Raw genomic sequence first — 23,437 nt, forward strand, 5'->3', positions numbered from 1 at the left:
CATACAAAGAAGTGAACCCTAAGTCATTAACGTACAAAGAAGTGAATCCTCTGTCGTTAACATACAAAGAAGTGAATCCTCTGTCATTAACATAAAAAGAAGTGAATCCTCTGTCATTAACATAAAAAGAAGTGATTCCTCTGTCATTAACATACAAAGAAGTTAATCCTCTGTCATTAACAAACAAAGAAGTGAATCCTGTCATTAACATACATAGAAGTGAATCCTCTGTCATTAACATACAAAGAAGTGAACTCTAAGTCATTAAAATACAAAGAAGTGAATCCTCTGTCATTAATATAAAAAGAAGTGAATCCTCTGTCATTAACATACAAAGAAGTGATTCCTCTGCCATTAACAACCAAAGAAGTGAACCCAAAGTCATTAAAATACAAAGAAGTGAATCCTCTGTCCTTAACATACAAAGAAGTGAATCCTCTGTCATTAACATACAAAGAAGTGAATCTTCTGTCAGTAATATACAAAGAAGCAATTCCTCTGTCATTAACATACAAAGAAGTGAACCCTAAGTCATTAACATACAAAGTGAATCCTCTGTCATTAACATAAAAAGAAGTGAATCCTCTATCATTAACATACAAAGAAGTGAATCCCCTGTCATTAACATACAAAGAAGTGAATCCTCTGTCATTAACATGGGTTGGCTTGCATTCTAGACTAATAGGATCCAGAGTAGAAGGTTGATGAATTTATGAAATAATCAATTTGGGCCAGTGAGGGTATCAAGCAGCCAAGTGCAACTAGGGAAAAACCCTGTAGTTGCACTATGAAATAAAAGTTAAGAGGATGGAAGAAATTACGTAGGAATGGAGGTATTGTAGAAAGCTAAATATTGAGTGCAGCTTGGGGGCAAAAAGAATGCTCCAAAGGCCCTTAAGTAATACGTGTGCATTAAGGCACTAGCCCCTCCTGGGCAAAGTGGAAGATGGGACGAATCAAGCAAGGCATAACTGAGGAAAATGCAGTTATGTGAGAGAGGACCCAGGAGAATGAATAAATCCACTAGAAGGGCTGTTGCTCTACACAGCAAAGGGAAACTGTTGTTGAAATTCTTCAACTTCATGAAATTGAAATTCTTCAAATTCATGAAATTGAAATTCTTCAAATTCATGAAATTGAAATTCATGAAATTGAAATTCTTCAAATTCATTAAGTTGAAATCCTACAAATTCATCATCCTGCCTTCACCTGCCTATTCAAGTCTCTCTCTCCCTCATTGATATCAAGAAGGTACTCTCTCTTACACCTCTTCTTGAACAGAAAAATTAACGCTTACCTAACGCCAATCATCGCCGTTCCATAAATTATTTACGTTCCCTATCAATCTGTGAAATTCCTTCCTCTCTCATACGTTGTTAATAGTTTATATATGACATATCTGTTTTGACGTTGTTACTTTTTTTCCGATTGATTTATTGTTAATTTATTCTCTTCATTTATTTATTTCCTTATTTCCTTTCCTCACTGGGCTATTTTTCCCTGTTGGAGCCCCTGGGCTTATAGCACTTTGCTTTTCCAACTAGGGTTGTAGCTTGGACAGTAATAATAATAATAATCATGCTTTTTTGAGCTTTCATATATTATATAATAAAAACTACAAAAAAATGACAGCAGCAACTTGAACCTCATTGGAACTAACTATAAGATCTCAATCAATAACAACCATATAGAAATAAAAACACTGGTGTATAAATGTTCAGATCTGCAAATGTTCTTATTGTTTACAAAAGGTTAAGCTAAACCCCTTTAGTTTAAAAGGCATTACACCTGAAATACAAACATTACTCCCTACTAAGAAAGTAGAAATGTGAACATTCTGTATATTTGGAGTATCTTTCATTAGAAGAGTAACGTGGAAACAAAGCCAAATAACAAATTCCCTCTTAATGAAGATAACTTTAAAATCTAAAATGTACAAGTTAGAAAGCAAAGAAAATTTAACCACACAAATAGCATTCCCCCCACTGATCTTAATCAATACATTCAGGTTAAATATAAGATGTCCAACCTTAGAATTAGTCTACATTATTGGTAAAGTAAAAAATGATGGTTAGCTGCTCATAAATTGTCTTTGGTTGCAGGCATTATGCATTGCTTTGAACTCTGTTTTATCTCAAAAGTTGATTATTTCTCAATTCCCTTCAGTTCACTTATTTGTGCTTTGTCCAAATGTACTAAACTCACAAAACTTCCCAATAACAAAACATCACTTCTTAAGAACTTTGGTATTTTTAGTTGAAGTTAAACAGATAGTCTTCAACTTCTGACCTACTCATATTCTCAACTACTGAACATCGATAAAATTTGACTAAGTTTGATTGATTCATGCAATATAATGTATTTCAATTTAAAATACCTTATAGGTACTTTTTTCCTCAACCTTAAGTAGGCAAGGGCAAAAGTTAAGTAGGTCATTAAGTCGGAAACTGCCCGTGTCATTCTGGTATAATCGCACGCTTACCTTTTCAGGGACAGGCTGTTTGCGCTGCTTCTTGACCATCCCAGTGGCCAGGACTCTGCCACCACGTCGCTTGCCCACCTGCGAAGAGACAAGCTCACCTCCATTAGACTGGATCCCATCTTTTTCCCAAATGACTCACCAGTCCAGGGGGACCTTGACTATGTTGTTGGTCCTATCCTCCACCAACTGAGGCTGCAATGCCGATCTGGCCTCCCCTTCCATGACGCTTCTGCGTGAGAAAACCAAATGTGGCCGTGGAAATACCCATTCCACTTGGGCCTGCCTAAGACTAAAGACAAAAAGCTCAAGATAATGAGTATCACGTGTAGGTTCCTCCTCCCTCTCAGGTTCTCTGAAGGCCTTCCTGGTAAACAGGGTTCAAGTTCTAAGCTGGTTCAAGGATTATAAATAGAATATATATTAGGAAAGTCTATCCTACGAGCTATCACACAAAATGAACTACGTAAACCTCTAAGTTAAGATGAAACTTAATTAACTTGACTTGAAACAAGACTTGTAACCAGAAACAAAAGTCATGCCAGTGAAAAAAATCTATATTTTTTCTCTACACCTAATGTACTGTACTGCACATTTCTCAAAAGACAAGCAAAGGTTATTCAGCAAAAAATATTTAAATCTATCCTCATAAAAAAAAAAATAGACTAAATATCCATAAAGAAAATTTTTTCTCGAACACTTATTTCTCTCTTCTATATTTCACATTAATTTCTATTGCTAAACCAAAGACTAATTTCGGGGGGGAAATAATATCCAAGACACAAAAATAAAGAGATGGACTTGTGACTATGACTAGCTGTAATACACACAATACTACTTAGGAATTTAGTTTGGAACTGAAATAATGTATAGTTTTCCACATTACTCAAAATGTTAAAAAGAGAAATTAACAACCATGCTTTTGATATCTGTAGAAAGTATAAGAAATGCAGTGATACTTGAAGCCCTTGAAAATACAGGATGCCAAGTGTATCGTTGGACTACAGGCATTCCACAGCCGTACACAAATATCCAAATGTTACCAAGTTCAACAATTACTTTAGAATAGCATACAGCATGAATATTGTAATTGGTCCTTTGCAATAGTGTTGCAATTACAATACTATGCTCTCTTATTTAATACTTAAATTCTAATCAAGTATTAAGCCACTTGTGGGTAGATTACTTTAGGTTTTGAGTTCACATACAATAGAAATATCTACATTTAGAATAGCAAATTATATGCAGCCACTGAATTAAAAAGCCTGACAATGGTTATCCAGTTGTTGTTCAATTTTTTTTTAAATAAAATCCCAAACAACAGTAAGCTACCTTCCTAAGAACTTTAGAAAAATCCATAACTTCAAAATTTAGCCTCTGTAAAAACCTATTAACCTTATACATGACATATCTGTTTTGACGTTGTTACTGTTTTTAGAATGAATTATTGTTAATTTGTTCTCATCATTCATGTATTTCCTTATTTCCTTTCCTCACTGGGCTATTTTTTTCCCTATTGGAGCCCTTGGGCTTATAGCATCTTGCTTTTCTAATTAGGGTTGTAGCTTGGCTAGTAATGATAATAATAATAATAATAATAATAATAATAATAATAATAATACAACATGGCATAATTTTGCTGTTCCCTAAACTCGTTCCAGAGGTAGATGCAAGAATGTAATGAAATACTGGCAAGAAAGTAATAAAATACTGTCAGACCTGAATCAACAACCCAAATGATATCTGCACCGAGCTCTAAAACCAGATAATGACCGATACAATTAGCATGTAAAAATCGACAGCTACTTGTCAAAGGCATTCCAGTTACTAAAGTACTGCTATAAGAAATGAAAATTGAATGGCAAACAATTCAACAGAATGTAAGGAAAGTAGAGCATAAACTAGAAACATAGAAAAGGGAATGTGGACGAACAAGACAACGGGATGATTAACCTAGAAATAAAGGCTTTGAAAAAAAAGCAAATGAAGTTTCTATAAGTTTGTATATATTGTGCCCTTCCAAATTATAAACTAAACCAATAAATAAAAACTTAATCCTCCAAGGAGCCAATAAAGCTATCAAGTTCAACAAAGCCAACTTAACATTTTAGTTCAGTCATCACCATCATTAATTTATTGGCTGAATTTTCCTAAAGGTATCTTAACTATACTGCTAAACTTGAGGACCATCTATAAGGAATGAACTAACAATGATGCATTCATGATTGGGTTTTTTTCATCATCATATGGTATTACCTAAAATGGTTATGAATTATTCTAAGGTTGACTTTTTCCCATCACTGAAATCTGTATATCGGGTTTTATTTACACGATTAACGAATCTCTGAGCACTATACCTAAATGAATACATTAACTATGCAGAATCTATTCAACGGTCCTTAAATATCCCTGAAAAGACAGCTAGAATCTATTCAATTGTCCTTAAATATCCCTGAAAAGACAGCTAGAATCTATTCAATTGTCCTTACATATCCCTGAAAAGACAGCTAGAATCTATTCAATTGTCCTTAAATATCCCTGAAAAGACAGCTAGAATCTATTCAATTGTCCTTAAATATCCCTGAAAAGACAGCTAGAATCTATTCAATTGTCCTTAAATATCCCTGTAAAGACAGCTAGAATCTATTCAATTGTCCTTAAATATCCCTGTAAAGACAGCTAGAATCTATTCAATTGTCCTTAAATATCCCTGTAAAGACAGCTAGAATCTATTCAATTGTCCTTAAATATCCCTGAAAAGACAGCTAGAATCTATTCAATTGTCCTTAAATATCCCTGAAAAGACAGCTAGAATCTATTCAATTGTCCTTAAATATCCCTGAAAAGACAGCTAGAATCTATTCAATTGTCCTTAAATATTCCTGAAAAGACAGCTAGAATCTATTCAATTGTCCTTAAATATCCCTGAAAAGACAGCTAGAATCTATTCAATTGTCCTTAAATATCCCTGAAAAGACAGCTATGTATAAGTTTGTCACAAAGGGATGAAAATAAAGATATAAAAAACTCAGGAAAGAGGTCAAATACTACCATGTATTTATAGATTAAATAGTATTAATAATGAATTATTAATAGAGTTTTATTGTCAGAATTAAGAGTAACAATATAAATCTCCCCTATATAAACTATAAAAACTTTAACAAAACAAGAGGAAGAGAAATAAGATAGAATAGTGAGCTCGAGTGTACCCTCAAGCAAGAGAACTCTAACCCAATATAGTGGAAGACCATGGTACAGAGGCTATGGCACTACCCAAGACTAGAGAACAATGGTTTGAATTGGAGTGTCCTCCCATAAGAGCTGCTTACCATAGCTAAAGAGTGTCTTCTACCCTTACCAATAAGAAAGTGGCCACTGAAAAATTACAGCGCAGTAACCCCTTGAGTAAAGAATTGTTTGGTAATCTATCACAGATTTTGATCCCCAGCAAACAACTTCAATAAACATGGCGTTAGTATTTATATGGTGCTATACGATACGGTAAATGTTCACAATAGGCTTGCAATCGAGTCCCAATTGATCTTGTTAAGTTTTAAATAAAGCTAGAACTGATAGCACGACTGTGAAATAATTATCTTCAAATCATCCTCCTTTTCTTACTAAAGTTCAGTGAAGTTTACTTCAAGATACAACAATTTGACACGATACCAGTACGTACCAGTAATTATTAAACCTAAAATTAGATGGTACGATAAAGCCACTGGACTGGCCTTTCTAGGTTTGGGCTGGTATTCCATGCCACAGTTAATGTATGTAATGTAATAGCATCAATGTTGCTTGCCTCTGTCTATAACAAAGTACAATCACTCATTTTTCATAACTCCTATGGCTTCCTATAACACAGATTTACTACATGCAGTCGCCTACATCAACTAACCAGACTTGAACGTTAACGCAATCTTCTCATTTTCTCAACACTAAGCCTTTTTCATAGTAAGATTTAACAACAAAGCCACTTTCAAAGTAAGATTTAGCTACAAAGAGGAGAATAAACCATATTCGCTGGCACGTTCATGCCTCATCATTTTTGTATCAGTGGGAAGACAACATGGTTTCTCTTCAACAAAGAAATTATAATCTCGATAAAATACGCTGGAAAATGACTACTGTACTGCACGGTACTTTAAAAAAGAATACTCTATCTATACTGTAGTGCTATTCATAATGGTCTTCCATTCTCATGAAATATAGGGCAATGAAATTCCCAGGTAAGCTTCTACAAAACAAAATGCATATGTGTAAGTTATAGAAAAAACATGAGGAAAGTTATATATACAGTAAAGATACCATATAATAACTGCCAAAACAAAAATGAGCCCAACAAAATAAGCACATAAGAGTAATGTTTGTTCGGGTAATTCTTCCAGCAAGAGAACTTGAACCAAAGAATTTTGAAGCATAAACAAAGGGTGTGATGGAGCTCTACAAATAGGAATTGCAACGTTCCCTTCAACAAAATACTGTAACCCATAAAATGTCTTTCCTATACAACTGAAAGATATAATTCAGCATTTTCACAAAGGCAACAATATGAGAGAGAGAGAGAGAGAGAGAGAGGAGAGAGAGAGGGAGAGAGAGAGAGAGAGAGAGAGAGAGAGAGGAGAGAGAGAGAGAGAGAGAGAGAGAGAGAGAGAGAGTCTAATGAACTATTCCAAAAAACTACAAATGTTTAAAGCAATTTGCACTTTTACTAGCTATATAAACCAGAGTCACTTATAGGGATTTACTCCGTTGCCGTTTTTCCATGACCAGAATTAAGGAAATCATTGGAATTGATAACATTGATAGGTTGCCGGGTATCTCACCCACTCCAGGTGGAAGTGGCTGGGCCAACAGTTTGTCTCACTTTGACCATGGTCAGGACTTTTTTCAAATATGTTATTTTTATTAATAAAATAAATTTTTGAATATACTTACCTGATAATCATGTAGCTGTCAACTCCGTTGCCCGACAGAATTCTATGGAGGGATACGCCAGCTATCACAATACTAGAAGGGGGTGTATTTACCAGCGCCACCTGTGGCCAGGTACTCAAGTACTTCTTGTTGACACCTCCTCAATTATTCCTCGGTCCACTGGTTCTCTATGGGGAGGAAGGGAGGGTCGATTAAATCATGATTATCGGGTAAGTATATTCAAAAATTTATTTTATTAATAAAAATAACATTTTCCAATATTAAACTTACCCGATAATCATGTAGCTGATTCACACCCAGGGGGGTGGGTGAAAAAACCAGTGTACAAGACTAAAGGATAGCTAAGTATCCCGTATTTCATATAATCAGTTATCCACAATAACAATGAAATAATAAGTACCTGGTAAGGAAGTCGACTTGAACCGTTACTCTGCCTTTAATAAGATCGTCTTCCTTACTGAGCGCAGCGTTCCTCTTGGGAGGCTGAATCAACTCAAAGGTGCTAAAGTATACAGGGCTGCAACCCATACTAAAGGACCTCATCACAACCTTTAACCTCGGCGCTTCTCAAGAAAGAATTGACCACCCGCCAAATCAACAAGGATGTGGAAGGCTTCTTAGCCGACCGTACAACCCATAAAAAGTATTCAAGAGAAAGGTTAAAAAGTTATGGGATTATGGGAATGTAGTGGCTGAGCCCTCGCCTACTACTGCATTCGTTGCTACGAATGGTCCCAGGGTGTAGCAGTACTCGTAAAGAGACTGGACATCTTTGAGATAGAATGATGCGAACACTGACTTGCTTCTCCAATAGGTTGCATCCATAACACTCTGCAGAGAACGGTTCTGTTTGAAGGCCACTGAAGTAGCCACAGCTCTCACTTCATGTGTCCTTACCTTCAGCAAAGCAAGGTCTTCTTCCTTCAGATGAGAATTTGCTTCTCTAATCAGAAGCCTGATGTAGTAAGAAACTGCGTTCTTAGACATTGGTAGAGAAGGCTTCTTGATAGCACACCATAAGGCTTCTGATTGTCCTCGTAATGGTTTTGACCTTCTTAGATAGTACTTAAGAGCTCTAACTGGGCAAAGTACTCTCTCCAGTTCGTTCCCCACCATGTTGGACAGGCTTGGGATCTCGAACGACTTAGGCCAAGGACGGGAAGGAAGCTCGTTTTTAGCCAAAAAACCGAGCTGCAAGGAACATGTAGCCGTTTCAGATGTGAAACCTATGTTCCTGCTGAAGGCGTGGATCTCACTTACTCTTTTACCTGTTGCTAAGCACACGAGGAAAAGAGTTTTTAATGTGAGGTCCTTAAAAGAGGCTGATTGGAGCGGTTCAAATCCTGATGACATTAGGAACCTTAGGACCACGTCTAGATTCCAGCCTGGAGTGGACAACCGACGTTCCTTTGAGGTCTCAAAAGACCTAAGGAGGTCCTGTAGATCTTTGTTGGAGGAAAGATCCAAGCCTCTGTGGCGGAAAACCGCTGCCAACATACTTCTGTAACCCTTGATCGTAGGAGCTGATAGGGATCTTACGTTCCTTAGATGTAACAGGAAGTCAGCAATCTGGGTTACAGTGGTACTGGATGAGGAAACTGCATTGGCCTTGCACCAGCTTCGGAAGACTTCCCATTTAGACTGATAGACTCTGAGAGTGGATGTCGTCCTTGCTCTGGCAATCGCTCTGGCTGCCTCCTTCGAAAAGCCTCTAGCTCTTGAGAGTCTTTCGATAGTCTGAAGGCAGTCAGACGAAGAGCGTGGAGGTTTGGGTGTACCTTCTTTACGTGAGGTTGACGCAGAAGGTCCACTCTTAGAGGAAGAGTCCTGGGAACGTCGACCAGCCATTGCAGTACCTCGGTGAACCATTCTCTCGCGGGCCAGAGGGGAGCAACCAACGTCAGCCGTGTCCCTTTGTGAGAGGCGAACTTCTGAAGTACCCTGTTGACAATCTTGAACGGCGGGAATGCATACAGGTCGAGATGGGACCAATCCAGCAGAAAGGCATCCACGCGAACTGCTGCTGGGTCTGGAATCGGAGAACAATACAAGAGGAGCCTCTTGGTCATCGAGGTAGCGAATAGATCTATGGTTGGCTGACCCCACAGGGCCCAAAGTCTGCTGCAAACATTCTTGTGAAGGGTCCACTCTGTGGGGAAGACCTGACCCTTCCGGCTGAGGCGATCTGCCATGACATTCATATCGCCCTGAATGAGCCTCGTTACCAGCGTGAGCTTTCGATCTTTTGACCAAATGAGGAGGTCCCTTGCGATCTCGAACAACTTCCTCGAATGAGTCCCTCCCTGCTTGGAGAAGTAAGCCAAGGCTGTGGTGTTGTCGGAGTTCACCTCCACCACCTTGTTTAGCTGGAGGGACTTGAAGTTTATCAAGGCCAGATGAACTGCCAACAACTCCTTGCAATAGATGTGAAGTGTCCTTTGCTCCTGATTCCATGTTCCCGAGCATTCCTGTCCGTCCAGTGTCGCACCCCAGCCCGTGTCCGATGCGTCCGAGAAGAGACGGTGGTCGGGGGTCTGAACAGCCAATGGTAGACCTTCCTTGAGAAGAATGCTGTTCTTCCACCACGTTAGAGTAGACCTCATCTCTTCGGAAACAGGAACTGAGACCGTCTCTAGCGTCATGTCCTTTATCCAGTGAGCAGCTAGATGATACTGAAGGGGGCGGAGGTGGAGTCTCCCTAACTCGATGAACAGGGCCAGCGATGAAAGTGTCCCTGTTAGACTCATCCACTGCCTGACTAAGCATCGGTTCCTTCTCAGCATGCTCTGGATGCATTCTAGGGCTTGGAAGATCCTTGGGGCCGACAGACAAGTCCGAAAAGCTCGACTCTGAAGATCCATACCCAAGGAGACAATGGTCAGGGATGGAACGAGCTGAGACTCCTCAAAATTGACCAGGAGGCCCAGTTCCTTGGTCAGATCCATAGTCCATTTGAAAATCTCCAGACAGCGACGACTTGTGGGAGCTCTTAAAAGCCAGTCGTCTGACGGAGCCGGACACAAGATCATGATACTGCTGCACAGTCTGTAAACTGTCAATCATGGGCAAGCGAGGAAGTACAGTGACAACCCGAATCTGTCTAGACTGTCTGGGTCGTACAGACAACTCCTTAACGGGTTGCTGAGGTTGCCGCACTGCGTCACAACAAGTCACTTCTGTTGGTTGTTGAACGTCTTCCCCGTGACACATTGACTCCGTAAACAAAAAATCCTCTAACAAGGACTAAGCTTGGACTGCATGTCATGCAACACAGCTCAAGGTCTATGGGAGCAGGTGTGGTAACAGACGGGATTAGCGACTGAAGTGGAACCATTACCTTCCCTGTAAGCATGTTATGCTTAAATAAAAGTCCATAAGAGGTTATGCAGCTAAAGGCTCCCTCCAAATGACAGAGTCCTCAAGGGAATATCAGAAGGAGGGAGAAAAGAACTTTCTCATCTACAGGGACCTTATCCTAGAAAAGCTAAGTTCTCTGAGTGAGGGTTCACTGGTGCAAAAGCAGCAGACTAGAAGGCAACGTTATGAAACTGCTTGACAGTCTAGTGAGTTGGCAACAACCCAAGATGTGTTGAGAAGCATGCGGTAAGGTATGCAGAGCATGATGTATGCAGAGTATGCTTGTATGCAGAGCATGCTGAAAGCAGAGCATGCTGTATGCAGAGCATGTTGTATGCAGAGCATGCTGAATGCAGAGCATGCTGTATGCTGAGCATGTAGTAAGCAGAGCCTGCTGTAAGCAGAGCCTGCTGTAAGGAAAGCAGAGCGTGTGCATGGCGTTAAACATTTCTCAGAAATTCCATGACCAGTGCTAGAGTGCTTTATGCATGCTTGCATGGGGTTTAAACCATGGTATGAAAATGGAGGTAAGGTATGCTGAACAGCAGAGTCAGAACGAGCTGGAACAACAATAGTTGTGGTTTCCTCTTCAAGACTCCGTTGAGGGAACACCTGAGGCTCAGTCTGCAAAGGCTGAATAAAAGACAAGCAGAAGGAAGGCGCATGGGTGGAGGAGGCTGACTCCTAGCATGAGTGGTTGAACCCAAGGGTTGCGCTTGCTGAGCGGTTGGCGGAAGCGGAGTAGCAAGTTCCAGTTCCTGTGGTGTGAGCGGAGCGCGATGAGGAAGAGGCTGCGCAGAACAAGGTAAATGTCTCGCAAGCTGAGGCTCCTGAGGCGCAAGGCTAAGGTGTTGTGGTGCTTGCCTTGTGGAGGGTTGAGCTCGCTGCAGCGAGAGCTGAGGAGACTGACTCATGGACGGGAGAGGTTGTTATACCTCAACCGAGTGTTGCATCACTGGTGGAGCAGCAAGTGGAGGCGGAGGAAGAGAGGTATAATCCTCCTGATCCCATTGTAAAGGTTGCCTTAAGGAAGGCGGAGGCTGAACACCACAGGGAACAGCAAACTCAGCACGTGGCTCAACATCGTACGCCTGGCAGGTGGTACTGCGATCAGGCGGAGCGAGCGAAGGCGGAGGGAGTGTAGGCGGAGGCGGAGGAGTAACACTCTCAGCCCGACACTCACGCATTAAGTCCGAAAGCTGTGCTTGCATGGACTGTAGTAGAGTCCACAACATCGTACGCCTGGCAGGTGGTACTGCGATCAGGCGGAGCGAGTGTAGGTGGAGGGAGTGTAGGCGGAGGCGGAGGAGCAACACTCTCAGCCCGACACTCACGCATCAAGTCCGAAAGCTGTGCTTGCATGGACTGTAGTAGAGTCCACAACATCGTACGCCTGGCAGATGGTACTGCGATCAGGCGGAGCGAGTGTAGGTGGAGGGAGTGTAGGCGGAGGCGGAGGAGCAACACTCTCAGCCCGACACTCACGCATCAAGTCCGAAAGCTGTGCTTGCATGGACTGTAGTAGAGTTCACAACATCGTACGCCTGGCAGATGGTACTGCGATCAGGCGGAGCGATCATAGGCGGGGGGGAGTGTAGGCGGAGGCGGAGGCGCAACACTCTCAGCCCGACACTCACGCATCAAGACCGAAAGTTGTGACTGTATGGACTGCAGTAGAGTCAACTTGGGGTCGGCAGACACTAAGGTCTGCTGAGGTAAAGCCTTAACAGCAGAGATCTGTTGCGGCAGAACCTTACTCCTCTTAGGCGGAGTGTAATCAACTGATGACTGAGGAGAGTCAGAGCTAACCCAATGACTGCATTCGGGTTGTGAACTTTAACTTCGTACGTCTGGCATAGGTCTGGACTTAACGTTTAAGAGGTCTTGAGACCTGAGACCAGCGTTACTCTGCCTTTATTTTCTCCCCTAATCTCTTCTGCAGACGAGCAAAATAAGGGCTCAATCGTCTGCTGGTGGGAGTGACGGTCTCGGTAAGACACGCCCACAACCACCGAGGATACTTCTGTGCGCCGATCAAGGCCTGCTGAACCCTTATGCCCTTCGACATTGCTTCTCCCCTGGGCTTGGGAGCTTGCAAGAGGTCCCGGACTGGGAGGACGACTGGCGCGCACAAAAGTACCCTCACGCACTAATCACTTATCACTTTGATTTCTGTTTGCACTTATTTCACTGAACTCGAAACTTTAAGTGGTTTGTACCTGAAATACGCAATTCTATCCTTTCTCAAAGTTAGTAATTGCGAAAACAGAATTACAATGTAACAGAAAAATCTAATGAAAGATAATTCAGTGGCTGGAAAGAGACTAAACACTAGATCACTCTAGAAACGTTTAGTTTCTTCCCCTAAAGAGACTAGGGAGAAGAGCAAAAACGATAACGACGTTACTCGTACGCCTGGCAGGCTTGAAAGAAACGTTTATCCTCTTTCTCCCTCCGTCTCTATCTCTCTCTCTCTCTCTCTCTCTGACTTAGAACCTGAGAGAAGAGCCCAATCATATATATCGTTAAAACATATTATTGTTAAAGGAAAAAACTGAAAAGTTCCTTTATTAGGATCAAAACCATTAAGTTAAGAAAGAATGAACAAAACGCTAGACACGGTTACTCTTACTGCAACGTGAAACCGTGAACATTCTTTCTCTATCGTAACGATAGAGTGCAAGTTGAACGTTCTGAACGTCAACAACTGCAGAGACAAAACAAAACGTTAGTTCAACTTTGAAAACAGTATGAGACTATCAAAGAAATTCTTTCAAACTCTGTGGCGGAAATAGCATAATATGTTAACAGGTAAAACCGAAATGACGGGCTCAAAATTTATTAACTTCGGTAAAAGACCGCCTACTATTAGGAAGGTCGAATATAAACAAATATAAAAATTAATTTTAATGAGTTTATAATAAAAGGAAGTTAATCGAAGAGGCCTATAAGAGGCGGAGAGATATAAAAAAAAAAAAATCTATAACTTTTGTTAAGCAAAATTAAGAAAGAGAGTCAATACTCTCTTAGACACCAACACTTCCGTCTAAGGGAAGGGTCGGCCATTGAAAGGTGAACGAGAGTTCATACTCTCTCGTCACCATAATTAATCAAATTAATTCCAAAAGCTAACTAAGCTAATATAGAAGTTTCCAGTAAAGCGACAGCCGAAATCAAAGAGAAATACTTCACCAAAGTCGTGAAAATACTCCAAGAACATAAGCGTATCCCAGAACGTCTTGCCGGAAGCACGACAGAGGAATAATTGAGGAGGTGTCAACAAGAAGTACTTGAGTACCTGGCCACAGGTGGCGCTGGTAAATACACCCCCTTCTAGTATTGTGATAGCTGGCGTATCCCTCCATAGAATTCTGTCGGGCAACGGAGTTGACAGCTACATGATTATCGGGTAAGTTTAATATTGGAAAATTTGTTGTTTGTTCCTATGGGAAAACAAACCTTCTCCATTTTATAGTCTTCCTTAGGGGGGGAGAAAGTTCCAGAGCTAGATTGGATGTCTATATGACCTTGAAGCCAGGATAAAAAGACTATCATGACCTACTTGATTGAGAGGCAAGGTCCTGATGTCAGCCTCATGATTAAAGTAAAAGATTGAACCACAATCCAACAATAGTATTTTGTTATGAACAAATTCATATACAGAATTCTAATATGTTCAATTAAAACAAAGTCACAAGGTTATTCTCACCTGCATATATAGTCTTCCATGCTTGTAATCGCAAGAGAGGGAAGATTGGAAGAGAGGGAAGGTTGGAAGAGAGGAAAGAAGGCCCATTCATACTACTCTCAAACCACATTTATGTTGGAAATAACTAATTGCGTGACCACATATTAGCCGTCCTGCAAAGGCATATGTTCTAAACTACTTGTTGTGCAGCCATCACAGGGTCCAATGAGAATGAATCTAGTGATCAGTGGGTGCAGTCATTCAAGTAGTGTGAAGTGAAGATGGTCTGCCTCTTCCAAACACCAGAGCTAAGAATTTGTGATACAGAATGGTTTTTGCGGAACGCCAGGGTTGCAGCAACACCACAAATGTTATGGGCCTGGAAGGGGCCCAAGCAAATGCTTCTCCCAAAGATCTCTGTGCTCTTACAATTACTTCTCGTAACTACAAAGAGATTGTGTTCCTGGACACTCCCTTCTCTGGTCGTGGGAAAACAGCGAAGGAGTAAACCCCTATAAATGACAAGGGTTTACATTTGCATAGGAACAAATACTGTATGAATCACAACAGACCACTCCACAAGCAAACAGATGAAGCCAGTGCATAACTAGAAATTTCTACAAAAACACAGACAGTACCTCCCAATACCAGTTAAATAAAAAAAATTATCAGTGCTATAAAGGAGGTTCCTATAGGCTATTTGAATTGCTTACAGAAATTGACCCCTTGGATAACAAAAATTTAAGCAAGGTAAACAGCAAATGCCTTCCAAGAAAAAATGATTTTTTTGCATCCCTTCTAAATGCAAAAGTATTAACCATCTGGTGATCCTGGACATCAAAAAATCATTGTCAGGCTCATACTTTTAGCCAAGGAGCAATGTCATGTGTCAACCTACTTCTGCTGGCATCTCGTAGCAAAATTAACAAAGATAAGAAGCTGAAATCTGCATTAGAAAGCTGATGACATTTTCTACGTAGCACTTGTTTACAATGAGCAGACGACGACAAAGTGCATTATCAGATCCTCACAGGGTTTAACATTCAATTCCTATTATAACTACATACATCTACAGAAAAAAAAAGATCAATGAATTTCTACCCTAACATCGTAAATAATTTGACCCAAACACCTATTCATTTATACTTTCAGATGCCTGGCGTATAAGAACTTGTTCTCAAAGCGTACCAGAATTGTAAAACTATGAAATGCTACAAGTCGTCTTTGCTTATCACAAAAACAGAGTAAAGCTCAGCAATGAGAATACACATGGAACTTCATATCCTCTTAAATACTTCAATGATTCTTTAGTCAAAAAGGGATTTTGACAAAGGAAAAATCTATTTCTGGGAAGAGACCTGTGACGCCCGGTGAAAAAAGTCCTTCTTTACACTTTTCTAATATAAATCTTCTAAATATACTAGAGAAAGATAAAAGCATGGAATGCAGAGGTTACTACCCTCGCGCGATCACCTTGTGGGTGTCGTGTATACAACAGGGGCGTGTGAAAACCACTATTCACAGGCTGTCTTCCATTTAGTACTACCTTGAAAAATCAACACTACTGTTTATGCCACTAATCAATTTCCCTGCTTTTGGAGAAGTTTCGAACCCCCTACACCCATTATAAAGAAATCCTATACTGTAGCAACATTAAAAAGAATTAAATAAACATAAAAAAAAAAGTTCACAGAGGTGGAAAATTAATATACAGTACGTGCAGTATTTGGTTCGAAACACGGTAAGAGAAGAGAAAGAACAACCCCCAAACTGAATAACAGAAGCATAATGATCATTTAGCCTGGCCTTACAAGACTAATGATGGGTTTCTTAGTCGACGTCAACGGTAGTTGTTCCTTCGCCGAGGTGGCATCTCCGGCCTCTTTCGCAGGTGATGCTGCTGCTGCTGCTGCTGAGCCCTCTTCGCTCGACTTGCTATCACTTTCTTCTTTTTTAATCCCCACTTGACCCCGTTGCTGCATTTTTTTAAATATTTCCATAAACGATCCGTCATTTCGGAAAATATTCGCTGGTTGTCTCGAGTCTTCTTGATTGCTGCAAAGATAAAAGGAAATTATAACGGCTATTCATGACGCATCAATTATAACATGGGGTACATTATCATACCGATGTATTACTAATTGGCTAGACATTCCAGTAATAAATTCTTCAGCAAGGTAAATACAGCATAAACAGCAACTCAATAGTACTGTCTAAGTTATACAAGTAGGTTATACATATTTACGTAATAATATTCAGAAGTTTGGGTTCTTTTTGTACTTACATATACCAAGGCACTTCCCCCAATTTTGGGGGGTAGCCGACATCAAACAAATGAAACACAAAAGGGGACCTCTCCTCTCTACGTTCCTCCCAGCCTGACAAGGGACTCAACCGAGTTGTACTTTAATTAATCTAGTTTATCACTGAATTTCATTTTTAGTATTTAAAGTGCAATATGAAGTTACGATATACTCTAGTGTACCGAATATCAATGACGTGTGTTGCCGGATTAGCTAAACAATAAAATTTAATAAGCCTGACATCGTGTAATATAAAATCACAATATACTCTAGTGTACCGAATATCAATGATGTGTGTGGCCAGATTAGCTAAATAATAAAAACTTAGTAAGCCTGGCATTGTGTTAATTTTTTTTCTAAGTACCAGTATCTGTTATTTGTATTTTTTCTAGCTTTAACCCCCCCCCCCCCCCCCCCGAGTCCTTTAGGTAGGGAAAAATTTTTCAGCGTGAGGTGGAGCAGCTGTCGAAATCGTTAACAACAGGTGATGAGCGAGGGCAAGAAGTCCCTCCCCCACCTGTAAAAAGCTCTTCACTTATGACCTTTCAACTCAAGACAAAGAGGGGCGGCTGAGGTGGGGAGTTTAATCTAAATGACTTAGATTAATAGGTAAGAAAAATAAAAATAACAAATTTGTAAGTAATTTGTATTTTTCCTAGTATACAAACCTGGAGCTATTTATAGGGTAGTCTTTCAGCTGCACCGAAAGTATACCCTACAAATAGCAGAGGGTTTGTATCTACGCCGGAACAATTCACTTTTAAAATTTATTATTTGTTCCTACTCATATAGAAACTTTTCATCCATTAAGTGGTGAGAATCATTGGTTGGTGGGATGATAGTAACCCCAAAACTGAACTGGTTCTTTTTCTTCCTTGGAAATGTAAATCTACCTGGTCCTGTACGGGAGCATAGATGACTCCAGCAACCTCCTATCTGGATATCATAGGGATAAATATGCTGATAGGGTCTTGCTTGTTCAAGAAGATTATGTGGTCTAAAGAGGGGTCCCTTCCGCCGAAGGGGATAGCAGTCTGCAATAATGTATCTGATGTATGATGACCCACAGCTTGGTATCTATTCCACTTATCTAAGGAGGATAGGGGACAAACTTCTCTGGTTTTCTAAGAATGGAGATCAGAAGTGTGTTTACCAGCACGAAGTCAAATCCAACAAGTAATGCTTTGCTCAAAAGAAATAGGGGAAAAGAAACAGGTTAGGTGACACAAAAGTGCTGTGCATGCACCGGCTCCTTTCAGAAAGTTATGAGTGGTCCTGATCAACGTCGAGGAGGCCTGGACGCCTTCCTTGCCGAACCCCGCACCAACGAATTCCGAAAGGACAGAGTTGCCTCTGAGCTAACTTGTTTTGAGAATGGAGAGACCAAGGCATCTCTGCCCTTAAAATATTCAGGTGACATACTAGTTGCTGACTGGTGCCAGGAAGGTCACTACTTTCAACCAGACAGTACAAAACTACTGTACTTCTCCAGAGACTCCAGGGTCAATAACCCCATTTGACTGCAACAGACAACTGGTCAAGTCAGGAGACTATCTGCTTGAAGAGGTGCTGATGCCGCAAGTTTGCAAATAACCTTTCTGCCTCAAGAGTGGAGGGGACAAGATCTTTTATGACCGACTGGAACCGAGAGTTCTAAGATCCACAGATCTGATCGTCAACTCAATCTATAGCCAGATCCGACCAGGCCATCGCTGGGGATGACATGGGCCCTCGAGAGGCACCAAAGTCCTGCTCATCAGACACCCTCCTTTTAGCTGGAGCCAAGTTCGTCTCCCTCTGACCATTGTACCCACAAATACAAGGATGTCCACCCAAAGAAGAGAAAAGGTTCCCCTTCCGATATGTTGCAGCAAACACGGGGGAACCGTACACACCACCAGAACCTGAAAAGCGTACTGACGTAGCTCCAAGGGCTCCCTGCTTCCGAGGCATAATCCCTGGGGACCAAGATAGGGCAGTAAGTGCAGGAGTAGTGATAGCATGAGCACTCAAAGAACGAAAGGAAGAAGTTAAGCTCACTTCCTCCATCTCGAAGCAAAAGACATCGTCATAATATTCCAAGACCTTTATGACGAATTTTATGAATCACTACTGTATCTTTTATCACAGGTAATTGTATTCTTCACAACCCTGAGACAAACTATTATACTATTATCGTGCAATGAAACTCAACTAACAGTCACTTCCCAACAGGTAAGCAATTGGAAGAGTTAAATGTGACATCCTTCCTTAGTCAAGGGGGATCTCTCACGCAATGGGTAGGCTTAACTGGAAAACAGACTGACATGCATACAGTTAATCATAAGTCCTGACTTTTCTTTTATTATGCTCAATACAGTGCAGTATACAGTACTGTATTTTTTACTCTATATTTCTGCTGCAACAAAATTGATGAATGATTTCTAAATCAAATAGTATAATCAGGGAAATTTATGAAGTTTCAAACTTCTTTTTTTTTTGAGGAAGTTGGCATAAGTTTTGATTTATACCTTAGGTTCGTTGTTCATTTCATTTCATTAGTTATTCAAACTACATTCGTTTGATTTTTAGGGCCGTTCCTCTTTCATAGTTTAGTCTTTACTTTCCCGAACTTGACCTTGCAGTATTCTGCTTTGCCATAAAGTGTGCAATAATATTACTACTAATAATAATTATACTAATACAGTAATGATGACACTGCAATAATAAAAACAAAATATTACATGTGATTTGCATTTCTTCCAGAATAAGATTGCAAATACTTTTATGTGGATATCCTCCCAGAAATCTGTAAACAGCCGAAACTTGAAACTAGGTTTGGGAGTCGTGTGCTTCATTTTCCCACCACTCTACGTACTGTGCTGTACTAGTTTGGTATTATGCTCCTTTGGCAATAGGAACAAGAAAATGGGGTTGGTTTGAGGTGAGATACATAACAGACTTTGGGTTTATTCTAAAAGTGGAGGTTCAGTCCTTAGATGGGAGGTACTGGCAGTGAACAAAAGGGGTTGTTCAACCTTATCCGGAAATGTGCTGCACTTTGTGCACTTCAGGACTGTAAACCTGTTTAAACCACCTGTTGAAACCAAATCAATTCTGAGCTAAAATTATATCATAAAATACCAGATATTTAATCATTCCCATCTGCATTAGCCAATATGATAAACAGTAGGTCAATCCCAACATCTTATCAGCTAAGATTTTTCCCTTTAAATCAACTCAGGATATATCCATCTATCATAACTTTACTTTTTTGCTTTATTTTCTGCCATTAACTAATATTACTCAAAATCCATCACACATGAAGCATATTTTTATCTTCTTCTCTATATTTTGAACATACAATATTTTCCAATTGCTGTTCACCCTGTTCCCATGATATTGTTTTGCTCCATCTAAAAATCGTGTGGCCCACTCAATCCCCGTAACAAACGTTTGATGCACTGTTAACCCTTTTACCCCCAGGGTATTTGGAAATTTCCAACCCTTAACCGCCAGGGGTTATTCTTTTTCAAGCAGTTTGCAGTATATTTTTTTTTTAAATTGCTCTAACAGCCTTAATATGTTATTTTTATTAATAAAATAAATTTTTGAATATACTTACCCGGTGATCATATAAGCTGTCAGCTCTGCTGCCCGACAGAAAAACCTAAGGACAAAATACGCCAGCGATCGCTATACAGGTGGGGGTGTACATCAACAGCGCCATCTGTCGAGCAGGTACTCAAGTACTCCATGTAAACACAGAACCAATTTTCTCCTCGGTCCACTGGGTCTCTATTGGGGAGGAAGGGAGGGTCCTTTAATATATGATCACCGGGTAAGTATATTCAAAAATTTATTTTATTAATAAAAATAACATTTTTCAATATTAAACTTAGCCGGTGATCATATAAGCTGATTCACACCCAGGGGGGTGGGTAGAGACCAGCATTACATGTTTACATTATTATGAGCTAAGTATTTTGTATTTCATTTTAGCAGTTATTCAAAATAACAAACATAAAATAAATAAGTACCTGGTAAGGAAGTAGACTTGAACAATTACTCTGCCTTTTTAAGTACGTCTTCCTTACTGAGCCTCGCGATCCTCATAAGATGCTGAGCGACTCCTAGGAGCTGAAGTATCAAGGGTTGCAACCCATACTAAAGGACCTCATCAAAACCTCTAATCTAGGCGCTTCTCAAGAAAAGAATTTGACCACCCGCCAAATCAACCAGGATGCGAAAGGCTTCTTAGCCTTTTGGACAACCCAAAAACAACAATAAAAAACATTTCAAGAGAAAGATTAAAAAAGGTTATGGAATTAGGGGAATGTAGTGGTTGAGCCCTCACCCACTACTGCACTCGCTGCTACGAATGGTCCCAGGGTGTAGCAGTTCTCGTAAAGAGACTGGACATCTTTAAGATAAAAAGACGCGAACACTGACTTGCTTCTCCAATAGGTTGCGTCCATTATACTCTGCAGAGATCTGTTTTGTTTGAAGGCCACTGAAGTTGCGACAGCTCTAACTTCATGAGTCCTTACCTTCAGAAAAGCATGGTCTTCCTCATTCAGATGGGAATGAGCTTCTCGTATCAACAGTCTGATATAATAGGAAACTGCATTCTTTGACATAGGTAAAGAAGGTTTCTTAATAGCACACCATAAAGCTTCTGACTGTCCTCGTAAAGGTTTAGTTCGTCTTAAATAGAACTTAAGAGCTCTAACAGGGCATAAGACTCTTTCTAGTTCATTTCCAACCAAACTAGAAAGGCTTGGAATATCGAACGATTTCGGCCAAGGACGAGAAGGTAGTTCGTTTTTGGCTAGAAAACCAAGCTGTAAAGAACATGTAGCCGTTTCAGATGAAAATCCGATGTTCCTGCTGAAGGCGTGTATCTCACTGACTCTTTTAGCTGTTGCTAAGCAGACGAGGAAAAGAGTCTTTAAAGTGAGATCTTTAAAGGAGGCTGATTGTAGTGGCTCGAACCTTTCTGACATAAGGAATCTTAGTACCACGTCTAAATTCCAACCTGGTGTGGCCAAACGACGCTCCTTCGAGGTCTCAAAAGACTTAAGGAGGTCCTGTAGATCTTTGTTGTTGGAAAGATCTAAGCCTCTGTGACGGAAGACTGCTGCCAACATGCTTCTGTAACCCTTGATCGTGGGAGCTGAAAGAGATCTTACCTTCCTCAGGTATAAAAGGAAGTCAGCTATTTGAGTTACAGAGGTACTGGTTGAGGATACTGATACCGACTTGCACCAGCTTCGGAAGACTTCCCACTTCGACTGGTAGACTCTAAGAGTGGATGTCCTCCTTGCTCTAGCAATCGCCCTGGCTGCCTCCTTCGAAAAGCCTCTAGCTCTCGAGAGTCTTTCGATAGTCTGAAGGCAGTCAGACGAAGAGCGTGGAGGCTTGGGTGTACCTTCTTTACGTGTGGCTGACGTAGAAGGTCCACTCTTAGAGGAAGAGTTCTGGGAACGTCCACCAGACATTGCAGTACCTCGGTGAACCATTCTCTCGCGGGCCAGAGGGGAGCAACCAACGTCAACCTTGTCCCTTCGTGAGAGGCGAACTTCTGCAGTACCTTGTTGACAATCTTGAACGGGGGGAATGCATAAAGGTCTAGATGGGACCAATCCAGTAGAAAAGCATCTATATGAACTGCTGCTGGGTCCGGGATTGGCGAGCAATAATTTGGGAGCCTCTTGGTCATCGAGGTTGCAAAGAGATCTATGGTAGGTTGGCCCCATGTGGCCCATAGTCTCTTGCACACATTCTTGTGAAGGGTCCATTCTGTTGGGATGATTTGACCCTTCCGACTGAGGCGGTCCGCCATGACATTCATGTTGCCTTGAATGAACCTCGTTACTAGAGACAGGTTTAGATCTCTTGACCAGGTGAGGAGGTCCCTTGCGATCTCGTACAACGTCATAGAATGGGTCCCTCCTTGCTTGGAGATGTACGCCAAGGCCGTGGTGTTGTCGGAGTTCACCTCCACCACCTTGCCTAGAAGGAGGGACTTGAAGCTTTTCAAGGCCAGATGAACTGCCAGTAGCTCCTTGCAGTTGATATGTAACGTTCTTTGCTCCGAGTTCCAAGTGCCCGAGCATTCCCGACCGTCCAATGTCGCACCCCAGCCCGTGTCCGATGCGTCCGAGAAGAGAACGTGGTTGGAGGTCTGAACAGCCAGGGGCAGACCCTCTCTGAGGTTGATGTTGTCCTTCCACCAAGTCAGAGATGACTTCATCTCCTCGGAAATGGGGATCGAGACCGCTTCTAGCGTCTTGTCCTTTCTCCAGTGAACAGCTAGGTGAAATTGAAGGGGACGGAGGTGCAGTCTCCCTAACGCAATGAACTGGTCCAGTGATGAAAGCGTCCCTATCAGACTCATCCACTGTCTGACTGAACATCGGTCCTTCTTTAGCATGTTCTGGATGCATCCTTGGGCTTGACTTATTCTGGGGGCCGACGGAAAAGCCCGAAAAGCTTGACTGTGAATCTCCATCCCTAGGTACACTATAGTTTGGGATGGGACCAGTTGGGACTTTTCCATATTGACCAGGAGACCCAATTCCTTGGTCAGATCTAGAGTCCACTTTAGATTCTCCAGACAGCGACGACTGGAAGAAGCTCTTAGAAGCCAGTCGTCCAAATAGAGGGAGGCTCTGATGTCTGCTAAATGCA

The 23,437-nt window shown here is 41.0% G+C and overlaps 1 protein-coding gene across 1 annotated transcript in view; it reads right to left on the reverse strand.

The window, feature by feature from the left end:
* The window catches only part of LOC137614375 (telomerase RNA component interacting RNase-like), a 36,628-nt gene that overhangs the window by 5,002 nt on the left and 8,189 nt on the right, over nucleotides 1-23,437 (reverse strand). Inside the window, exons 2-3 of the mRNA XM_068344162.1 lie at nucleotides 16,274-16,517; nucleotides 2,483-2,560 (exon numbers count right to left, since the gene is read on the reverse strand). Coding sequence (XP_068200263.1) covers nucleotides 2,483-2,560; nucleotides 16,274-16,517 — 322 coding nt within the window. The remainder of the gene's footprint in view (nucleotides 1-2,482; nucleotides 2,561-16,273; nucleotides 16,518-23,437) is intronic.

This window comes from Palaemon carinicauda, chromosome 20, assembly GCF_036898095.1.
Source record: "Palaemon carinicauda isolate YSFRI2023 chromosome 20, ASM3689809v2, whole genome shotgun sequence".
NCBI lineage: Eukaryota > Metazoa > Arthropoda > Malacostraca > Decapoda > Palaemonidae > Palaemon > Palaemon carinicauda.